We start from the raw sequence: 16422 nt of genomic DNA, 5'->3' as shown, positions 1-16422 counted from the left end.
AAAGTAAGAGAATGTGTTAATTGTAATGATTCACAAGACACAAGAATCCCTGAGGCCACCTTTGTGTCCCATAAGTAGTCAAAACATGCTTTTGAAAAGAATTGGCATAGATATTATCGAACCTAAGCTTGAGAAGGGAGTTTAACCATTTTTCTAAATGTCCAGAGATGTATTTTTTCTATGCTTCAGAAGTTGTGAAATTTGTTGATGGCATATTTCTGAAGGAAGGTTTACCGAAAGTTATCATCATTGATAACGGTCCTCAATTTACATCAGATGTATTCAAGCACTTTTTTGACTGGAATGGCACTTTACATAAAACCACATCTGTTTATCAACCTGCCTGAAACGGCGCTGTAAAGTGCTTTAATAGGGTTATTAAAGACACTGTGCAATTAGCTGTTAACTATGGTCTAAGTTGGAAGAAGAAAGTGTTACGCACACTCCGGGCATACAGAATTACTCTTTGTGAATCTACAGGTCACAACACTGAGTTGATGGGTGAAAAGTACCAGTCTGGAAAGATAATTTGGGGTGGACGTCTGAATAAAAAAAAGTGAATTGGTCCTCTACTGTTGTCAAGGATAGATTAGCGTCAGCACAATATGTTTGCAAAAAACAAATTATGATACCAAACATAAATGTGCATCAGTCCATATTTAGGTTGAATATGTGGTTAAGGTAAAAAACCTGTGTGTGTCAGGAAGGTATTTTGCAATTTGGCTCTGTTAAGTGATGGAAGAGTTTGGCATATGAATCGCCTTTCAGGTCATAAAGGAAGTGAAAAGAGGGAAAACCAGAAAAGAATGAGCTGGTTATTATAGGGTGGAAATGGAGGGGAGAACACATAATCAGGTAGTGTGGGTTGTTTCAATCCAGACGACAGTGGAAGTGTACTGAATGGAAGAAGAGTAACGGGTATGTTGCTAGATGGTAAGAAGTCTTTTGAAGGTGATTGATAACAAGTAATGTAAAGAAACCAAAAAGGTTTGATGATTTTGTATGTCATTGAAGGGAGTCACTATATCGTATTTCTTTTTATGACAATTTGTGTTTCAATCAAATGGCAAATAGGGGATTCATTCAGTAATATTGCTTTTTTTTTTAGTTTTAGGTTGCTATCTAGTAGTTTTAATTTTATGTTTATTTTGTTAATTAAAAAAGAGGGTCATATATTGTGATTGCATATCTATTACATGTTTAGCATTCAATGTTAAGCTGGATGGGCTTCCATGCTTGGGGGAGTTTTATAACAATGTAAGTAATGGAATGTAGAGTGGAGAAGGATCTAAGCGAGACAAGAGCTGGAGGTGTTTGTTAGATCTCTGTACATGTAATGTGCCAGTGTTGTTTTATTGGAATAAAGCATCTTTACAACTTTACTGAGTCAACATCTTTACACCCTTCCCCACCACAATACAAACAATAGTACAAGAAAGCACTCACCATCATTTCAACACTGCTTGTCACCCTCTGCTTCTCTTCCACTTTCTGCTCAAATACACTTTTTTTGCTTTTTAGAGGGCAAGCAAGTGCTGAATTGGCAGTAACTCTGTGGGAGTGGCTCATCAGAATAGTCTGCTATTTCCTTGTCAGTGTGGTCTCTGCAGAACTCATTGAGAGGTGGAGGTTGCATCACTGTGTTTTCATGCCTTTTTCAACTTGACAAAGGCCTACGGGATGACAAATTACCTTCAGTCAAAGTACATGCCTTTTATGTATTTATTGATATGTTCCACAGTACACAATAAACATTTTCATGTGGAGAATAACAATTTCTGTACATCATCTTTTGATTGTTGAGCATATGAGAGTTAGAGGACGTAAGATGCAATTTTCCAATATGGTTACATAACCCCCAACAACATGGCATACTGGCCTTAAACGCCTGCTCTAAAGCTTGGGCCAATTATTTTATTGTATTATTAGGGCATTGTTGGACCTGGCACTTTGCAGGGTTCTCCCAGAACCTTTTGCCTCTTCCTCCTATTTTTCTGACTCACTCTGTTGGCTTTAGCACTCTGGGCACTTTACCACTGATAATCAGTGCTAAAGTGCATAGGCCCTAGGTAGCTCTATGGGCAGAGTGCAGTGTAAATAAAAGTTAGGACATGTGCCTTTATTGTGTGACGTCCTGGTAGCGGCAAGTAGCCTGTTTTGTTTCTCACTACTGCGTGGCTTACTCCTCTCATTGGCTAGCAATAGGAAATCCCTTATATATGCTTAAGTGATAATTCCTGATCTCAAACGAGTAGCGTTGCCATGTTTGATATGTTTGGAATAGTGGTGATAAATCCTGCTTAGCGGTTTAGTTGGATTTTTGTATTAATGCCACACAAAACAACATCAGGTGGTTGTGAGATTTAAACACATGCTTACTTATGCATGAGGTACATTTTACTCAGTAATCATGACCTCAAATTTGTTTTAGTAGTGATTGAACAGAAAGTTTTTAAACGTTCACATTTTGTGCGATAAAAGAAAGGACAATCCACATTCAACTCAATGGATATACAGTGAAAAATATTTTTTAAAACGTGTGAAATTTGGAAAGATAAATATACATTGGGATAACGCAAAATTTATAAATTAACTAGGCTAAAATTGCATCTTCACCAATCCAAGATTTTACAAGACCAGAGCATTACATTCACAGAAAGTGCTCTTAGTACTGGAACGTATAAAGGGTTCAAAGGTATCTAATATGGGCTTCCAATAGTTTCTTTAAACAAATGAATTTATACATCCATATTGATACTGGTTGAACTAGGATCCCCTATTGATCCCGGTCTACGCGTTTCAAACCCACACTTTCTTTGGGGGTTCTCTTCAGGACAAGGGTTTGGAGAATTCTTAGGGGGCACGACAAAAGGTTTTGATTCCGACTTATCAGTTGTCGAGGTTAATAGGGATTTGTACTCGTGAACCAAATCAATGCAGCAGGACAGTCTTTTCTGGATTGCTCATGTTGTTCTGTGAGTCTCTGTAATTTTTATTTGTTTAGAAGTGGATTCTGGAGCCCAGAGTGATTCCTTTACAAAAGCTTGTTAGGGCTCCCTCTGGATCACATACTCCTCCTGCCACATGGATAATGATTATCTCAAAGAACAACATGAGCAATACAGAAAAGCCTGTCCTGCTCCTTTGATTTGGTGCACTAGTACAAATCCCTAATAACCCCAACAACTGATAAGTCGTAGGGCGGTTTCTGGATGCTTGAATCGGGAGGCGGGAGACTAGCCTTGAAATCGGTAGTCTCCCGCCTGAATCGGGAGGGTTGGCATGTCTGAAAATGCGTACGGCGGCTTTGTGTTCACGAATGTGGTCTTTTTAAACCATACAGCTTACGTTTTGTAAGCATATAAGCAGTGGACATCGAAATGGGTCCTTTCTGGGCCCTGTAGCTTTCTGGCATAAGCACTAAGTGATTTCTGAATAGTGAGTGTAAAAGCGTTAAGTTCACCATGTTGTTCCTGCTTACATTTCACATGCTTTATTTAATCTTTCATTCCCTATGGGTGTTTGCTTTTTCCAGGATGTTGTTACTTTTTCCTTTAGGGAGCATATTGCTCTTGCCTAGTGCGTAATTTGAATTGAGTCCCATCCAGTTGTTTATATCAGGTCAAATTGGATTGTAGTTGAAGGCAGTGTGAATTTCTCTCAGTGGGGCAGTATGGTGTTCAGTGAGGGAGCGGATGTAGCACTGGGGGCAGAGCTGCCGAATTTAGAACTGGGGAACCAGGTTCAGCCTTCATGAGCAGTCCCCCAGACCACTCTCCTGAGGGAGCACATTTCCATGCTAGACCTTAGAAGGCCCAGGAAAAGCCCTGGTGTATTAGCACCAGCAGGTGGACCCTAGCAGTGGCAAGTGTGGGTTCACCTTGAAGGCTTGCTCACCACAATCCATACTGAAGTTCACCTCCAGTCTTGCAGGCAGGCCTACGAAGTAGCAGACCCTAGAGCAACAGTGACTCTGTCACTGAGGTCACAGGATCCCTGAGAAGAGCTGGCTCTATGGCGGTGCTACCGGGTGCTGACTTTGAGTGGGGGCGTTGTATATTATGTTTTTAAAAGCACTTGCTGCCTCCTTCCTGGCCTACAGCAATTTTCGGCAATAATAAAAATGTCATGATAACTCTGGTGAATAAAACTCTTCCTAGAGCGAGATCGGAGTTTTGTCTAGTGGAAGTTTTGACTCATGGAAAGATAGCGCAGCTTTTTTGTTGTTGTTTTTTTTAAATTAATTTATTTCAATTTCAGATTCAAAAAGAACACATACAGATGGTTATACTGCAGCAATTGATGACAGATTAACAGTTCGTACACTCGGGGTGGCAGGAGATATTGACAATGAATTAGATGACAATCGTAGACACACAAACACTTGATAGTAATCAATCAGGTATACAATGAGGCAGTAGAGGATTACAGTACATTAATGACATGAGCAATCAGACATCAGTGATAGTCAACAGGTATGCAGTGAGCGGGCCCCAAATATCACGAGGTTTGGAAGTACTAGGCAATTCCTCAGCATAGATAGCGCAGAGGGTTAATGTGCCTGCTGCTAAGAACATGTACCTTGCCCATCTCAAAGTGCACATATTGTAAATAAGTCTGTGGGTTACTGCTTTTGTCCGAGAGATCCTTTTGCTACTTGCAGTTTATAAGTTAAAATCCTAACAAAGAACAGTGAGCTATTAACTTTCATCTTAGAGCTGCATACAAACCGCAAGGTATAAACTAGATCGTTATGGTTTTTTTCCCCTAAGCCTTTGATTATCCTAATGTTGCAAAAAGTGTTCATTTGGATAGAAATCAATAATGATTATTAAAGTGACCCCCAATCATGGTATTACGTTTTAAATTCTGAGTTTGTGTTTCTCCAGATCAATCACTATTAAACTATACTGCCTACTAATATGGTTGTCATGTGACTCCTACACCTTGTAGTCCTTTGTCTTATGTAACATTTCCCATACAGTGATTTACACACGTAAAATTGATTGTCTCTGTGTATATTGTTGACGACAGAAAATCCATGGCTCGGAAACAAATGCATTGTGCTTCCACTTTTAAGCATATTTGGGATATTCTGTGATTGGAAACATATCCCACTTTGTGAATTTATTTTAATGTCAATAACTCATATTAATCGTTAAATAATCATGTGTATCCATTGGTTGAATTACATAACATAATAAACTGTAACTGGTCAGTGAAATGCCAAACAAATACTAAACATTGGGATGTTTTGCAATCCTGGCCACACCTCTAACTCCACCCACTGATCCAATCCTCAGGTTATTCCCGCCCTCTGATTCTCCACCCACAGTTCCCCTACTTTTTTTTCCCCACTTCGACCACTGGTTCATTGTGTTACTGGTGTGAGTGTGTTGCGCAAATGCTTTACACATTTCCTCTGATGATTAACCTGCCTGCTCTGCGCCAAGCTACCAGAGGGTGAGCACAGGTTATCCTTGGTTTGTAACTTACTTGCCCTCGCTAGAGTGGTGGGTTCTTTGTGGCTTAGGTGCACACCCTAACCAACCAGAAACCCCATTTCTAACAGATATAGAGTACCTAAATTTGAAAAACTATATGTTCCATTTCGAATATACTTAAAGCAACAAGGTAGAATTGGACAGTGTCCTGGACGTGTGCCCACGTTCGTGTATGAATTAGTACTTTTCTACTCAAAACCCCTCTGAAGGACCGTTGTTGAGCAGTGCAGATAGTTTTGTTTGAACCCATGGTGATGCAACAAAGTGGTGAACAGTGTGGTGCTTGTTGTTTGGGGGTAGAAAAGGACAGTGTTTTGTAAGATAAAAAATAGGGATTATTTAATAACAAACAGATGGGAGATGATCGAACATTAACTCAGCTTTTAATCGTTGAACTGCTTTAATTTTCTTTGTTACTGTACAGGTTTCATGTACATTTATCTGTAGGACATGCCATACCAATACAATTACATTGGAGGCATTTATACAGGCTACATAGATCAGATATGTGATGGTTATGCTTCCTTGGAAATGTGGGCGACACTACATCGATGATATACGGCCGTATAGTCCTAGTAATCATTGCATGCACAAGGCATTGAAAAATAATAACAATATATTTAAGAAAGACTCGAAACTCCGATTAAGAAGCAGTTAAAATACATTTATAAGTATAAAGTATGTGGGATTGGAAATGATGGGTCATTGTATTGTGCGGCAGAGGACCCCATGGTGGACTTGCGCTCAGTTGCACCTTTGACATTCCATAGTTTTAATGTCCTTATACATTGTGAGAGCCTCCAAGATTACACACCAGAAAAGCATATTTGCAGACATGAGTCACGGAAAGCAATGTGTCTCTGCAGTGTCCTCCCTCCTTTAGACGTTTACTTACAAGGATGTTTGGGAGCACATTTATAGATCCTCCCCTGCCACACACACTCCCGCCTCTTTCAGATTATTAGCTATGAAATGCCAGAACTCATTTGAATTCTGCTCTGTGGCATTAAAAGGCGAGGCCGGTGTTTTGACTCTTACTGAAACACTTGGAGTCCCTCGGCGAACTTCATCAGAGACGCCTCCCTGGAGCTGAAGGGACAGACACAATGACGGGTGAGTAAATTATTGCCACCCAAGAAGCATTTATCAGCCGAGGGCCTCTGCGCCAATGGGGCCTTCGATTCAGAACCATAGCCAGGACCCCGGTCCCTCCTATGCTCAGGTTTATCCTGATCCTCTCCTGCCTGTGTCTCATGGGTTTGTCTTTGACCTGTCTAAAAGCACATTTAAAGCCGGTTAATGCTAAAGTAATAGCAGGTTCTTAGCAGAGTGGTGTGCTGTCAGCATTTATTGCTGCACTGCTAGACTAATTCCAATGTGCTCTCCTACTGGAGTCTTCATAGTATGGTGAGGAAGGTGTTTCCACTACTGCATAAAGCACAATAATGGAATCACTTGGCACCAATTTAGACTTTGGCAGGAATAATTTCAGTAGAGGAGTTCTCAAGTTTTTACAGTGGACCGGATTACAGAGATGTTTAAGGCAGTTATTGTGTCGTACTCTATATTGGTGGTAAAATATAATTCTAAAATGTCAATGCCAGTAGAGTACTGCTACACACATTTATGCATATTGTATCGAGGAAACGAAAAGTAAAGTGTAAGTGGCATTTATTTACTTTTAATTTGGCCAGCTAGGGACTGAGGCAGGAGTGATTGATTGATTTGCGAAACACACAATTTTGTGTAGTGTGGGGTCCAGCCTTATAGCTCAGATATTCTGGTTCCATAGTCCACAATTGATACACTTACTTTATTGATATGTGGTTCCGCCAGCCAGCCCCAGGCATGCTCATAAGTAAACAAAAAAGTGATGGATGGAATGCTTGAATTGATCTCAACCACTGTAAATTACTCGGGCCGCGTCCCAGTGAATCGTATTTTGCCCACCATGCAGCTTCAGAGTAGACCCCGCCATATGCAAATCAGTCTTGTCTTAAACACGATACAGACCTTCAGTTGCTTCTGTTCCGTTTCAGGGAGGACCTATGACCATATGTACAAACACATTTTCCCATAGACACAGAATGGGTAAAACCCTTTGATACATCTGGCCCTTAGTCTGTTATTTCAGGCTGGACTATTCCTATTGGAGCAGGGTCAAGAATGAGTTGCATATGGGTAAATGCAAACGAAGGTGGCATGATATGTAAAATAACAATGAACTGGGGTGCATTTTAGGGGAAAGTAGTCAATTGTTTTTTTTTAAATTTATCTATGTTCAGGTATAGTTATTGGGTATCCATTTCTTGGTAAAAGAAACTGGTTAGCTTTATGTAGTTTCAAGGTTACATGTTGTATTGCCTATAGCTTTACAGCATCTGCAAACTTATATTAGGCTATCCTGATACCATTAAGCGAAACAGTAAAAGCTTTCAAATACATGATGTAGAGTAGACATAAGCAGTATTTTTAAAGCTTCCGTTGTCCTTGGGGTTCCTGGGCACAACGTAACAGATGCCTATTAATACACAACTCAGTAGAACTCAGTTTATTGACTATGGAAGGATGAATGGGTGAATGGGTTTACTGTAATTCAAGCATTAAACCTTGGGTGAAACACAGATCTCTGAGTGGATGCACTGGCCCACCAAGCCATCATAGTCAGCTGGAGAAGACAGAGCAGACAGAGTCTTTAGGATTAAACAGCGTGTTTTGGGGGACAAACTTGTGTGGATTATTCTGGGATTTGAACTAAACTGTTTGTAAGCTTTATGGCAGGCTATTGTGAATGAACAGATTTAGGAAAGTGTCAAGTTCTATGATGACTTTTAGTGCTGGTTTCTGCCATTTCCCAATTGCCAGAGCAGACAACTTCATAAAGGTTGTTGACAAACCAAGAGTAGAAAATTGAGCGGCTTGTAAATCTGTTTGGTTTTGAATAGGGTACAGTTTGTAACCTTGCTGTAGGTCATTCTATTAAATAGAAACAGTGGATGGAGAGATGGCTTGATTGCAATGCATTTTCGTTGTTGGCATTGGCTGCTCGAAGTTCCGGGCCCAATTCACAACTTATGCGGGCTGAGGCTTTGCACTCTTGATGGAATCTCCACACTGAGCACTACAGTGTGGAGATTCTGCCCCAAATGCCATGACTCCACACTTCTAACTCTACGAGTCGTAAGTGCTCAGTGATCTGTGTTCACCATGGATACATGCGGGCCAAATTGAGCCTGACCAAGGCTTAGAATATGCACCAATGTCTAGCATTTTTGATAACTGAGCATTTGGCAGTCACATTATTTCGTGAATGCACAAGAGTCCTGGACTTTTCTGAAATCAAATGGTTGGGCTTGGTTCTGGAGGATTTCTGATCCAGAGGTTCTGTGCTCCAAGATAAAACGGCCTTCTAGTTTTAGGTTGAGCCTTGCGGCAGCGCACATGCACTGCTCGCTCTGCGAGGCATGCTGTATTAGGGTACGCACTAGCAGACCCGCCGACTCTCCTCCCATATTTGTCATTGGCTTTGTGTCATTGTCCTTCTTAAATGGTGGCTTCTGATTTGTAAGTAGGCTTGTTAGTCCTGCCTTGGTACCACCTTGTCTCCATTTGTTACTGCCCATAACGACTGGAACTTTTACTTGGCTCGCTACACGGCCTGCTTTATCTAGTGGGTGAGCTCTATTTTTGTTATTGGCATTGACGGGGACAATGGAAGCTGGTTTTTTTGGTATTTGTATAATGAGCGTGGCGTCCGCTCTAGGGACACCAAGGTCATTTTACATGTTACTTTTATTTAACTTTCATGTTGAGCGCGGCGTCCACTTCTGGGACACCACGCTCTGCTTAATTGTTTTTTTCTTTAACTTTAATAGTAAGCACTGTACCTGATTCAAGGACACCGCTCTCTGTTTGTTTATTTTTTTTTCTCTAAAACTGTGCTGCTTCAAGGACACAGCGCTCAATGTTAAAGTAAAAAGAAAAGAAAAGATACCGAGCGCGGTGTCCTTGAAGAGGGCGCCACGCTCAGTATTAAAGTTAAACAACCATTTGAAATGCAATAGGTCTCGCATTTACGCGAGTTTAAGCTATTGGCATTGTAAATTTGTATATGACAATGCCTTTTATTTGTTTTAAAAACAAAAACAAAAAAATTAGGCATTTACAATGCCAATAGCTCAAACTCGCATAAATGCGAGACCTATTGCATTGCAAATGCTTGTTAAATAGTTGAACAAGTTCTCCATACAACACTGATTGATCGCATTGTCGTTAGATAGAAGCAAAAAACATAGAAATAGCTGAGCATGAGGAATGAAGTCATTGTAATGGCAAGAACGTTTAACTTATATAAAAGCAGGAAGAGAAAAGATTAAAAAAAAACATTGGCACAGCCAATAGGTTTTGCATTTGGGATCATATAAGTGTGTAGCCATGCAGAACGTTCTCCCGAGGGCTGTGCCGGGCAAAAACGACTTCTGCCTTTCATGAGAAAAGTGTACACAGGATAAATTAATTTAGAATTGTGTGGTGTTAGCTACAGAAAATGCACTGCAAAAGTGGTCATCCAGTCTGTGGCTTTAATAGGTAAACTAAAAGACTCAGCAATAAAGCACAGAATGCCTGAGCTATGGTGCAAACTTCAGGGGATAGTGACCAAGCACTCAAACAACTGTTAATAAATGAGGAAAACAAAACACTACTCTCAACAGTGATTCTCTACCATCTCAAAACTGGCATTCTTTAAAGGACTTAGTCGATACTTTACAGCTCGTCGAGCAAGAAATTGTAGTGGGAAAGTTGACACACATTTTCTAGTTAGCAGGCAGCTACAGTTGACAACCTTGATACCTGTTTCAGCAGAGAGGGACACATATGTAATAAAAATAGATCCTACTAATCCTATAAGCAAATTTAATGCATAGTTCTGCAAAGTACATTGTTGGCGGGTAAGACTTCAATCTCCAGTCTCTCTGCCAAGGGTGAAAAGGCTAAGAGAGTAATTTTATGGTTTGAAAAACACTAGTCGACTAGTCATTGCACATCAGTCCTCTGCTAAACAGACATGAGATTTACAAAAAAGCTACTCAGCAATTTAGCCCCAATTGCTTTCCAAAGAAAAAAAGAAAAATGCCTTTCAGCATTAAACCTATCAGTTATATATGAAGCAAAGATGAAAACAAGCATGTGACAAACATTCTAGAAAGAGGTGCCACTCGAATGTCAAGCAAATCACAACCAAAACACTGTACATAACCTAGGACTACAAGTGATGCGTCATGTTTGCAAAATTACAAAACACACGAAGATGGTGCTTACAAAACATTGCAAGACCACCCCAAAAAGAAAAAAAGTGGATATTTAAAGGCCAGCCCCTCAACAAAATGTAAGTTGTTAGGAGGGCCATGTAACCATGATCAACATTAGCATAGTGGAATATTTAAGTCTTGTGTTTCACAGTGAGCACATCACTCACAAAGTAGTTCCCTTCATTGCCAAGGACTACTACACAATGTTTGGTTTTTGAGACCAAGAAATATTTTTGCTTTTGCCAATCTATAGGTAAGCCACAACATATTCACACCTCATAGCTGGTTCCCAAACTTTTGCCTTTTCCTTTTATTCTTATATTTTTTTGCATAACGTTATTACTGTTTTCCAACAGTAAGTTTCTGCAAAAAGCATAACAAAACAAGCATTGGCGAAGCCAACAGATTGACAGCCAGTTATAAGGTGTGAATATGTTTGGTCTTGCCTACATATTTGTACCCTTTACATTTTCACTGAAAACGGAAATGAAACAAAATTTGACTTTCTCCCTCTCACGCAAGGAAAAACATATAAATCTTCCATCTCTGGGCAGATCGTCACATCAAGCACTTTGGATACCGCGGCAAACCCCCTTCTTTTGCAAATTATTACCAACCATGCCACTAGCTCTGCAACCAATGGAAAATAACAGGTGTAAGCCAGTCGAATTAAGATCTCGCGTGATCAGTACTAATGCAAATTCATAATAATAAACAACCTGACGAGCATGGTGCAATATCAGACTGCTGAGCTTTAAGTAGCAAGACGGTGACCTTGATGTTAACTGGAGGTCATGATCTGGCAGCTGTGCTTTGAGAAACAATCTGGACATTAAAGCCTGTTTACCGGTAGAAAACAAGACGGCTAAAGTTGCAGAGCCACAAGACTCAGATTAATCCCAGTTACTCTATGTGTGCGAACCAAACATTGACACAGTAAGCCTAAATTGTTAAGCTTCGGTGGGACACGTCCTCACTGGCCCTCAATGTTTTTAACGTGTCTGGTTTAGGGTGCTTAAAGTGTGACACCAGAAGGCGGTAAATGTGGTCGCTATGGAATGCACGGGAATTCGAACACAATAAAATTGACCAAGTAAAGAGGGGGAAATTAAGATTTTTGTCTAAGAATAAAGAAGAGTTTAGGATACGCGGCACATAAATATTAGGGCTAGAATGTATGATTACAGAGTTGGCCGCAAGCAAAGTATAGATAGGACAATGAAATAGACACTAAGACATATGGGGTCAACCTTTAGAGGTGTAGAGCCCCAGAGCCAGTCTGTAGGACATACTTATACAGAGGGAAAGTCGTCGGATAACCTAGGGCCATTGTGGTTACAGGAATGTTTGGGTGACAGTTGCCAAACAAGTGGATCAATTTCAATACACGAAAAGCCAGATGAAGAACCAGTGGGCTTGCACTCAAAAGGCCAAACAGGGTGGCTCATTTAGTGTTATTATTATCATTAGTTCATAAGAAGCAGTTAAGGTGGCAACGTGTCCGCTACTTACACGGACCACCTGTAAATCCAACCCAGCGTCCCTTTTCTGTTATTGATCACTTTATGAAACACGTGTTCGCAATTCCAATACTTCTGAGTTGCATAACTGACTGAATCTTTTCTGGGAGTCATGTAGGAGTGGGAGGGACTGTAATGCATAAAGTAACCTAAGATTGGAGCATGTCACCTCTTTAACCAATCCTAGTATGTGCATGAACGTTCAACGTGCTGGTTGGCTGCTTAGTCGACGTGTTACCACTGTGATAAAATACTGTACGAGCTGTCCGAGTTAATAGGCTGATTCTACGCCTTTATGTGCTCGGTGGGTTTATAAATGAATTAGTTATGGACCTGGTAACCTGTGCTCTCTCACTCACAGAGTCTTTCCTGACTTCGAGATAGCAGTTTAGTGCCGGCTCTGAAGTAATTCTAATTAATAGCGCAAATGCAGTGTGTACTAAGCTTGGCGCCGGTGTAGTTTCATTGAGCTGGCACAGACACGTTGTCCCTCCCGCATGCCTAGTGCTCCTAGAGTAGGGTGCCCCAAAAGCAACCATGGCTTGGAGTGGAGCCGTGAATGTGACTGAGGTGAGGGGCCGAGAGACAGGAAAGTACCAACATTCAACAGGCGCCACACTGAGCCAGAGAAACAAAACAAGAACACTTACGAGAAGTACTCGTTCAAATAAAAAAAAAATGTTCCTGGGACAGAAAATAATTTGGGACAAGTGGAAGAGTACAAGTACTATGGCGCTGCTTTGTAGGAGCAAACAATTGACCAAGCGGTGGTATAGAGAGGAATTATTAACCCCTTACAAGCAAGGATTTTTAAAGGACACTGACAAACAAATAACAAGCATTTGCAATGCAATAGGTCTCGCATTTGCGAGATTTGAGCTATTGGCATTGTAAATGACAATGCATTTTATTTATGTGTTTTGAAAACCTGCAAGCGGTGCGTAAACACACACTTTGTACTTTGCACGTTTTCTTAACACATACATAAAAGGCATTGTCATTTACAATGCCATATTGCATTGTAAATGCTTTTCGCAATGTTTATTCTATAAACAATCCCTTCTGTGCCTTCCTTCTTAAGCCTTTTCCACCGTTCCTCCCTGAACCTCCCTTCCTGCATTACTTATAAGTGGCAATGTAGGTAAAATAAAGCAAATCAATGCAGCTATGCATACACTTCTTGACGTTTGGATCTTTCACAGAAACAACAGGCTGCACTTTTGAGTTTGACATTGCAAATATCGTCGTGGATAATGGTTCTCACGACTGGCTAGGCTGAGTTAATTAACTTACACAGACTAAAAACATCAACTGAGAAGTGAAGGAGGACAGTGAAGTCTAAGTGAGAGAGGCTTGGACACTGAGGTTAAAAGCACAGAGGGTGGAGACATTAAAACCAGGAGTGGGGCACATGGGGAGGAGGCAGAAGGTGATTAAGGGACCTCTTAAGTCTGAGCACAGGGGTGAACTACAGTCCAAGCTGGGGGTGGGAGTCCCTGAAGTCCAAACACAGAGGAAGGTTGCATATAACTGCAGCAGGAAGAAAAGATTAAAAGCAGTGTCAGGGAAGTTTAATAAGAGGGGATAAGCAACACAATAGCATAGGGGTAGAAAAAGCATTACAGAGGGAACCAATTGAAAACAGTCAAGGCATATATAGAGCAGAGGTAGGGGCAGGGAAGCACAGATGGTCAGTCACATACAGGACATGGAGAGGATCTGTAAATTAAACATTAATAACAGAGGTAGAGTTTAGAAAATTACAGCAGGTAAAAGCCCAGCAGCGGTGGTACGAGGCTAGGATTGTCACCTTTGTGAAGAAAATACCAGTCCTACTGCGCATGACACAAGTTGCAGTACTTCACTCACTGACAGCTTCTGAAGTTTGTAAGGGAGTAAATCCTATATGTAATTCGACTGACTGAGCAAGTGAAGCACGCGTGCCCAAACATCCAAAGTAGGTGAGGGTCGGCTCAAGGGAGTAGGGACACACAGCAAGTAGACGGACATTATAGTGGCTAATGAAGTAGCAAGCGCTGGAGAAAGCATCTTACCCGACGATGACAGCATACCACACCATGATATTGTTTTCGGACGGAGCTCCACTCACCCCGCAGGGGGGTCCACCTGCAGCCTGCGGGGAAAGAATTACACCATACAGCTATTCTCAGACTAGCTAGCGCCAGAATCGTCCTCTGACTCAGCAGAACGACCTGTTCCTGCGCAAAAAGTGTGAGGCTCCCAACCCAGCTTCGGCGAGCGTATGCCATCACTACGCTAGCAGCGTAGGAGCATGCTAAGAATAGAGACGAAAATACCGTATCCCGGTGCAAATCGGCTTCGGTCCTCGCTTTCCCCAGTACCTTCAAAAGTTACCTCTTAAAACAAGATAATAATTGTGCCTGTCTGGATCACAGTATCTAGAGGGCAAGCCCTGCGTCACTCTTGCCTGGGTTACCATGGTGAGTGATTTATTGATTTCAATCAAGACTGAATAGATGAAAGGCAGCCGGATGACAGGCGTTCTATCACGCATCAAATCATAGTTGCAATGAAATAGGAAGCTGTTTTTTCGGTGGGTGGGTCTGAGAGACGGAAAATGAACTTTTACACCGCGCCTTTCCGCAACAGAAGCTGCCACACTGCCGAGGATAAAAATAAGTTAATAAATAACAACCAGTTGGCTTCAAAGAACAAGCGTGAGGTACAGGCATGGAAAGAGTAAGGAAGGGAAGGAGGGGAACGATAGAGGCATGGAGGAAGGAAAGAAAGTAAAGGAGAGGCATTCATGGAGGGAGGAAGGGAAGCAAGGGAGGGATAGAGTCATGAGGGAGGAAAGGAAGCAAAAGAGAGAAAGAAGACAAAACAAGCAACCGTGCGGCCGCAAAAGTGAAAGTGATCGCGATCGCGATCAAACATCAAAGCGGCCGTGCGGCCGCGAAAGTGAAAGCAAATGGTGTGCAGGCTGCCAAATGGTGCGCGCGCCCGGCGCACATGCACTGTATTTGGAGGCCTGAAAGCACTCGTTTGCACTTCCAGATCCCCCATTTACAAAAGCTCTCGCGCTGGCTCAGGCGAGACCTAAAAAGCAGTGGGGGGGCTGTAAGCCCACAAAGTATATAGAACATATCTCGAAGAGACAGTGCAAGTGTTGTCTAAGCTTGACCTAAAAAGATACATTACATACAAAATACAGAGCAACTGCACAGTAAAGTACCTCAAAGGAATGTGTCACATTTTCTAGCATTCTTTCAGTTTAGGAAATCTCAAGATGCATTTAATTTCAAACCAGGATTAAGAAATTAGGTACATTTTTAGTGTGTATGCTCCATGTGCTAGTGCACTGTAATCTTGGGCCTCGACTTTCATTGAACAAATAAGTGTATTCTGAGAACTGTAGTCTTCATTTGCTTCAATTACTCAATGTAGTTCCTAACCCACATTCGAAAATTGAGGTCCACAACTGGATATACAAATTGTGATGAAAATCGAGCGATCTTGTAAATCTAAATGTGCATTAATTCAATTCAATAGAACTTTATTTGGCTTATAGAATAAATCATAAAAGCGTACAAAGGTATATAAAAATACAGAAGAGCAAGCTCCTCAAACTTGCAAGTAAAATTGTATGTACATAAATATGCATAAAACATATACTAAAACTCACTGCTAAAAATAATTCCTAAAAATGCAGTAAAAAGGTACATAAAAATACAGTTAATCAGAGTACATAGTGCCCCGTGTGGCACATATCTTTTCATGCAGCAGTAGTAGAAGATAGTAATAGATAGTAATAAGCCTGAGTATAGTGTCCAAGATTCCTGAGCTTTTAATAAGTGGACTAGAAATGTTTTAGTATAAAATATATAAAAATCACAAAAAAAGAGGAATTGGAGCGTTGACTGCCTAAATACATTGTTGCAGGGCCAGACTCTCAGATCAGGATTTGTGAGAAAGTGGCTCTGTATATACTGTTCCTTAATAGGTACAGGGTGTACAGAGTCCACAGACCCCAAGGGTTTAACAGAGGTTAAAGTTAGATATAACCTTACTCTCCAAAGTGGTAGCCTGGTCGAGCAGTAAGGCAGT

General features: G+C 41.1%; 1 protein-coding gene across 2 annotated transcripts in view; it reads left to right on the top strand.

Annotated features, from left to right (window-relative positions):
• The window catches only part of LOC146812220 (protein-glutamine gamma-glutamyltransferase 6-like), a 306117-nt gene that overhangs the window by 86525 nt on the left and 203170 nt on the right, over positions 1-16422 (top strand). The window contains exon 1 of one of the 2 annotated variants that reach the window (XM_085619251.1): positions 6485-6617. The exons of the other annotated variant lie outside the window; for it this stretch is intronic. Within the exon in view, the coding sequence (XP_085475377.1) occupies positions 6611-6617 (7 nt within the window). The 5' untranslated portion in view covers positions 6485-6610. Of the gene's footprint in view, positions 1-6484; positions 6618-16422 lie in introns of those variants that run through there. 2 annotated transcript variants of the gene reach the window in all.

The sequence above is a fragment of the Triturus cristatus genome, chromosome 7, assembly GCF_964204655.1.
Source record: "Triturus cristatus chromosome 7, aTriCri1.1, whole genome shotgun sequence".
Classification (NCBI taxonomy): domain Eukaryota; kingdom Metazoa; phylum Chordata; class Amphibia; order Caudata; family Salamandridae; genus Triturus; species Triturus cristatus.
This window is presented reverse-complemented; position numbering and strand designations above follow the sequence as displayed.